The 7,500-nt window shown below is 42.6% G+C and overlaps 1 protein-coding gene across 2 annotated transcripts in view; it reads left to right on the top strand.

Moving 5' to 3' along the window:
- Positions 1-7,500, top strand: part of ttc39a (tetratricopeptide repeat domain 39A) — a 40,504-nt gene that overhangs the window by 11,507 nt on the left and 21,497 nt on the right. For both annotated transcript variants that reach the window (XM_083648267.1, XM_083648268.1), the window contains one exon: positions 4,049-4,153. In XM_083648267.1, coding sequence (XP_083504393.1) covers positions 4,049-4,153 — 105 coding nt within the window. The remainder of the gene's footprint in view (positions 1-4,048; positions 4,154-7,500) is intronic.

The raw sequence follows: 7,500 nt of genomic DNA, 5'->3' as shown, positions 1-7,500 counted from the left end.
GAAGTAGGATAACAAAAGCGACTTATTTCCGGTCTCTGCTAGCATTACGGGTGGTTACTACTTACTTACTATGGCCGAACAAACTGAGTAATGTCACGGATGCAACACTTTGTATCTTACCTGCAATTACCACTCAACGCCATAGGTGTCCCCCAAAAGAACAAAACTGAAATCTTATGGATTATAACTTCAAATAGTTTGGATTGGACCATGTTGAAGATCAATATACTGTATCAATAAACTAGTCTGGGGCTAAAGGTTTGGCATCTGGTCATCCAGTAGAAAAGCGGATATGGCAGTAGCAGATCCGGTGGATACGGAAACGGTCTGAGGCTGAGCTCCAAAAACCAATTCTGCCCTGAAAACAGGGGCTTCATACATGCATCATACTCATAGCAATCTGGGAACCCATCAGTGAACAGATATTTATTTGGATGACATTCTTATGGATTATTATAACTTTAAAGAGCAGGTATCAATCAGAGACATAGAGAAATATTTAGGAAGTGCGTTTGATTTCTGTTGGAGCCCTTAGGTGGCACTACACAATATGTACCCATTAGTTACAGAATGTTGTTTTTGTCAGATAAGCAAACCGACTCTCCAACATGCCACAGTCACTTGACTGTTTCTGGGTCATCTGCATCTCTTTACTCAATTAGCGTATGAGCCTTGTACACTGAATGCAACAGATTAGACTCTGGCAGCGTTATATTCCTCTCTTCAGCTGGACTGAATGATGGAAAATAAGTGTGTGTTTGCAAAAAAATACCTGTGTGTGTGTATATGGAAGAGGTCCAGATGGCATTGTACAATCTCCACGCCATTGGGGGAAAACATGCAACTATAAGCTTGTAATCATGACTATGTGACCCCACACATGTAGCCTACTTTTAATTCCTTTCTGGCATCTTTTATGTTTGAATTATTGACCATACATGCCTTATTCATTCATTATTTATTGACAGATGGCTATGAAAAATGCTATAATAAGTTCATTATTGTTAGTAGTAGTAGTAGTAGTAGTAGTAGTAGTAGTAGTAGTAGTGTTAATATAATATTAGTAGCATTTTATCATTATTGGTTGTCCCACATAACCTGAGAATCATTGGGTTAAAAATAAAAATAATAATAATAATACAATAATATTTAGTAATTTACTTATTTATTGTTTGTTTGTGCATTTATTTGTCTGACTCAACTTTGGAGCCTAATTGGTTTGGGAAATGTTGAAGTGTGTGCCCACCCAAAGACTTTCTGACAGTAGTTTTCAGTGTGAGTTTCTGTGCTGAGTTTCTAGGCGGTGCAGCCGGCTGCTGGTCATCGGGTGGATCTGATGGTCATCCGCATGTCGTTACCCAGTGTTTGTTCCCATAAGGTGGTGTATGTATGCGCATGTGTCTCTGTGGGTGCGTGCATACATTTAAATGGGTTTGTCCTGAGAGAGAGACAGAGAGACAGAGATGAGTCCAGAAGTGCAGTATAAAGAGTTCCTCTGTGTTTCTGATGAGCAGGAATGTAACGTGGACCCTATCTGTCGGTCACCCCTGTTAAACAGATTAGTCTTAGTGCAGGCTTTCTGCTCTGCCCTGTTCTCTAGAAGGTCCTACTCTTCATCAGCAACCCTGCTACTTGAAAAATTAAATTAAGTTAAATCTGATTACATAGTCAAACTAAACTAAGGTACTACTAAACATCCGGTGACGTTAATCTATTTGGGATTTTTAACCTAAGAAAAAAGAGAATTGTCGATTAGGCGCAAATAACATTCAACATGCGCTTATATCTGTTTCTTGTACTCCGTTTAACCCGGTTGAGTAATATTAATAGTTGTAACCGGTTTACAACTATTTAGGAATGCATGCACCTGACTTTTAATCACCATGCTTATGTGATCTGGCCTGGAAAGGCGAAACACAGCGGCATTTCACAAAACAAATTATGCATAATAGAAAACTGACAAATCGCAATACAAATTGAACAAATGAATCATAACGCTAACATGCTAATGCTACATGGGAAAGGATCCAAGCATTAGCATCAGCACAGTATTAGCATTATAGTAGGCCTAATATTAGCGTTGAATTAATCCATGTGTTCAATTTGTTAATCTGTTTTCCGATTTACTCTATAAATTAATTTGAGCGCGGCAGTTGTATTTTGCACTTCCAGGCCACTGATGATCCGTTAGTTTACAGTGGTTTCTATTCTTGTAGTGATTGGAGAAATAAACCACATTTGCATCTGTTGAGCCATTATACAGTGACTGAAAGCAAAGAGCTTGATGAGCACACATGAGGTGAAGTGCATATAGCATCGTGAGAGGTTTTAGGTCTTGCCGACGCCGACACTATACATCCAGAGTCATCACCTGAGTATCACGAGCACCATGTGACAAACTGAACTGAACTGAAATAGACAGCAACATTATTGTAATTTTTCGCTTCCACAAAGATAAGAGAGTGTTTTTTTTAACGGCCACATTAATGTACTATATCATTTCAAGGCATAAGAAATTGTCCTTCACTTTCATGAAACATCCACCAGGATGCATCCTGACTGTGTCCTATCTAGAGCTAGCATTCCTCGTCAGAGAAGAGCATGGTCGGGTCTTGGTGATGCCTTCTGTTATGTCCAGTTGTCTGCCGAGTTTTGCTAACCGGCAGCGTTCTGATTATGTGCCTGCGTTTCCCTACTAGCGCTTGTGAAGTATTGGAGTAAAAGGATCGACCATAGAATAAGAATGTTGAATGTAAACTGGGACAATATCACAATCCCACTACCTGTCCTTTCAGTGTTTTGAGGTTGTCTTTGAGACTGCCCTCCGTCTAAATGAGAACAGGGCCACTGCAGCAGAATGGAGGGAGGGAGGGAGGGAGGGAGGGGGAGAACATGAGGGTGGGGGTAGATGGTGTGGGAGAGAGGTGACGTGGCTCTTCCTCAGATTCTCATAACTGAATCTAATGTTGAGAGTGCAAATGGTAAAGTGGTCTTTTGAAAACTCAGACACAGTTCATCTTGTTCTTGATGTGAGAAACATAGTCATTTCACATGAACAAATGGAATGTGTTCAGGCCCTATATGTAAGAATTGTGAAGCAGTTTACATGTACTGTAGCTAATAAGCGTTTTTTTTTTAATTGCCAATGAGTGAATGGGATGTAACTTAAACAAGACTAGGTAAAACCTAGTATATAGCGGTCCCACAGTGTTGCCAACTCTTTTCCAAGGAATGTAGTCACCCTGCTTTCACCCCTGCCCTGTAGCGAAAAAAAACGTTTTAGACCAAATTAAAAATGGCGGCAAAGCTCGAGGGCGGAAATGGGCTGGGCCTCCATGGATACATGTGGCTTGACCCAAGGAAGATAACAGTAAAGGAATTGTGTTTCTGTGATTTACAGCCACCGAGTTATGCCCTGTTAAATTCTGAAAATTAGCTAGCGGCCCCTATAGGCGAAATGACACCAACATTTTGTCCCTCACCTCAGAGTACCCCCTGCATACCTGTACCAAGTACCAAGCATCGGATAATGCGCTCCTAAGTTATGACGTTTTTTGTGAAATAAGCTCCACCCACAAAAGTAGTTGATTAGTAAAGTATGCAACAATTTTAAGAACAGTTTTGTGTTTGTGTACAAATAGCTTTTTTTTATTCAATGTTTTTTTAAAGATAGAAAGCGTATCCCCACACGCCTACCCCAACTTGGTTTATTTCAGAATCAGAATCAGAATGATACTGATACTGATACTGATACTGATACTGATAGTGACTCTTACTAATATGATCATCGCAATTGGGCGAGGTCGCGCAGCGTGTCGCACAATTGCTCTACTGCTGAGCAGTCGTGAGGCCGAGGTCGCGCAGTGGCCGAGCTGCGTCTGCGAGTCCCTCAAGGACAAACCAATGAGGCACGGTAGAAATGAACGCTGCCAGTTCAGCGGGCGAGCCAGCGATGGACGCTAGAAAGAAGCGTGCAATTTCTAGTCAACAATATGTTCAGCTATTTTCCCTGTCTCATCTACATTGTTTGCCTGTCTTGGTTTTCCAGGTGCCCGCGGTCGGACCTGTCCATGGCTCTGGAGGACTGCATGGCTGCCCTCGATCTGTTCCTCAGAAATGAGTTTGAGGAGGCGCAGGTCCGGCTTAGATCCAGGTAGGAGCGCACTCTGGACCAGAGAGCCCAACACAGCTCCCATCCTCAACGCTAGCCTGTCAGGCTTTAGCTACCATGGGCAAACCTGATGAATCAGAATCAATAGCTGCTTTTCTACATTCAAGCTAATTGTATTTTCTAAGCATTAATGGAAACTCCAGGCTCAGAAAGTCAAAAGTGTTTAACAGGAAATTGTTGAATGGTTTAACAGTAACATGCACAATAGAGCGATGTGGTATTTTCTATTTATAGAATTCTAAAAATAGAATTAAGAAGAAGTCTGTAGCTGCATAGGAAATCTTTTAATATCAATACTGATTCTGATTGAGTTTCAACCCCAGTTCCGGTTAGAAAGAGACGGCACAAAACTCCTTCCTTCCTGACCGCTCAGGCTCCCACGTGTGTCCCAGGGGAAACAAAATACACTTCCTTGAGTAACAGATTAAATTATTTTCTGTTTAACCCATGCACATGGCCATCTGACCTTCTATATAGAATTACAACTTGCTAAGTCGATCTCCTCAAAAGAGGGAAGCCCGCATGCTTGTTGCAAGAATCCAACATTTTGAGCACAACAAGACCCTTCTAATACATTTGGATGCCCCAGTACCAAAATCAATACCAATAGGTTTCAGTTTTCAATGGCCGGCCCTAGACACAACACAACACGAGTGTAGAGGCTGTTCTACACAGAGCTACAGGTGGCTGCGGTAGGCAAAGGGAAGGGTAGACAAATTGCTGATGACACATTGCTGATTCTGGTTGGATGATTTTGTATCTGTAGCTTTTATTTGACTGGCATTAGAGTTACATTCACAAACACAAAGTCACACCCTGCTCCTCCCAGTATTGTGCTCCAAGACTGTCATCACGTTACCTCATTGTTCGCCATTCATTCTCTCCTCCATTATCAGGACCTTTATCATCCCGTGGCCATTCTCCTCTGCTGTGTGTGTGTCTGTTCTCTGGGGTTGTTAGCCACTCCTTAGCCCCAGTTTCTCATCCAAGCTCTTCTCTGTGGCGCGCTGGCATGTAAAAAGGCAGAGGAGACAGATACTGATATATTATGAGGAAATTGATACAACGTTATATAATCAGTCTGTTGACAAGTGACTATGTCCTGGAGTCATAAACATAATACTGTATGGTTCAGTGTCTAAAGCAGGATTTGTGAAGTGAAGTACTCCTCCACCCCAAGGAGAATATGTCTAAATCTACCCTGGCGACACCTCTAGCTGCTCCCACCTGACGCTTGCTTTTCTGTCAGCGCATCAGGTGTCCTCGTTTTAGTCCCCAAATGCGTCCCGCTGTCCTTTGTGCTCTTTCTCTTCTTCTTTCACTGGCTATAATGCAGCCGAATCCTCATCTTGCACTACTGCTTAGGTACACTGTAGACTGTATACATGTATATGCAGTACTGCTTAGATACAGACATTCTAGACCAGTGATTCCCAGACTGTGGGCCGTAGCCCACTAGTGGGCCGTAGAGGTACTGCAGGTGGGCCGCGAGTGGTCTACCAACACTCCCGATTTCCGCGGGTAATCAAATGGCTGTAGCAGGGTCATTTCTAAAGCTACAGTGAAGATCCTGTTATCAGACGAAACTAGAGGACCTAAGGCAGTGATACTCAACTTGTGGCCCGCGGGCCACACAGGGAGGAATTGAAGAAAAAAAATAAAAAATTACGGTGCACCTGAACGCAACATGCAAGATACCCGCTGAATAAGTGTCCAAATGTTCATGTCATTCTGGCCAATACTCCACTTCTGTTATAGCATTTCAGTCATATGGAATATCTTTCAATAATCTATGATTTAGCTGCTAAATTGTCAAATGCTGCCGTCTACTCGCTACCCAGGCACTTATGTATGTACTTAACCTAACTAACTTAACCTAACTAACTATCCGGTGTGCACAACATTGTCAGATTAAACTCCAGCTGACACCTCAAAAACCTACAATCCGCTACAGAAAAATGTATATTGTTTGTTTATTAACTGGCCCCTGGCCTTCTATCATTTCACAAAAGTGGCCCCCGGGCAAAGCAAGTTGAGTATCCCTGACCTAAGGCATCCATTGGTACCAAGCCTAATATGCTAGCTTGTTGGGAAGGGGGGATATTTAATGCTCCAGACATAGGTTCAATTTGGGAGAGGGAAAACTATTTCAAAGGGGTTCCTTGACCTCTCCGCTCAATTTATCTGAATGAAAATTGGTCCAATGGTATTGGGTACCACAAGTTCTCCCCTTTACAGTTGGATTTTTCCACAGCCTAGCATTAATAACTTGTGGATTGATTTCTTCTGTTGTTGATCATCACATTTTGTCTCAACAAATGTGTTATGCATACTGGACCGTGCATTGGCGTACCGGTTTTCGCATTAAATACAGAATAAGAGAGATGGCACAGCGAACGACAACGATCATACTGACGAGAACGACAAAAGTAACCAATACTGGTTGTAAAATAGCCCACAGCTTGGCACCTAACGTGCATTTGAGCCAATCAAATATGTCCCACCCCTCGGAGGCGGCCGAATCATGTGACCCCATGTCTTTGAGTAGGTTGTTCGAGTGCTGCCCCACGTGCGTAACATTATCGGATGCGTCCGGAATGTAGGTGCAACATTCCTGACCAATAAGATGGCACACGCCACCTGTCGAGGCCAGGACATAATCTAGTGCCACTCTATTCTTTATGGTTACCAAACGGTTTGCTTTCTGTTCCTCATTGAGGGCCGCAAATCCGGCCTCTGCCAATGCGGTCAGATTCTCCAGGTCCGCGGCCAGGCGATCAATTTCATGCGCATTTTGTACAGTCCCGTACCAAGGCAGAAGGCCTGAAATGAATTTGGTGCTCGCGCTTATTCTTTTGTTGCGTTTCACTCGGTGGGGATAGTAAGCATGCTTGTGGATTAGTGTATTGTTAATGTACATGTGGGGGATGAGATGAGCAATGGAACACGAACCGGTCCAATTTGTTGGAAGAAAAGCATAGGCTTTATTGCCACAGATAAATACTGTGGATGTTAGTGTGTTTGCACCGTCGCTGCTAGGAATCCATAACCCACGTGTGACAAACACTGCGGGTGTCGAGGTGTCCTGTTTTAAGGTTGAGTCTCAAAGTGCACAAAGCCGTAGCCTTTAGAACCATTCTCGTCGCCACAAATGTAAGGTACAAGTTATCTAAATACATCTGTCTGTGTATGTACACAGGTTATCCAAATATGATGTCTATCTGTGTATGTACACAGGTCATCTAAATATGAAGTCTGTCTGTGTCATAACTATATGTAACTAAAATGGAAATGTATATGAATATAACTAGTGATTGTCCAAATATAGG

The sequence above is a fragment of the Poromitra crassiceps genome (assembly GCF_964638095.1).
Source record: "Poromitra crassiceps genome assembly, chromosome: 12".
Classification (NCBI taxonomy): Eukaryota; Metazoa; Chordata; class Actinopteri; order Beryciformes; family Melamphaidae; genus Poromitra; species Poromitra crassiceps.
Note: the sequence above shows the minus strand (reverse complement) of the source record. Positions and strands in the feature narration are given on the sequence as shown.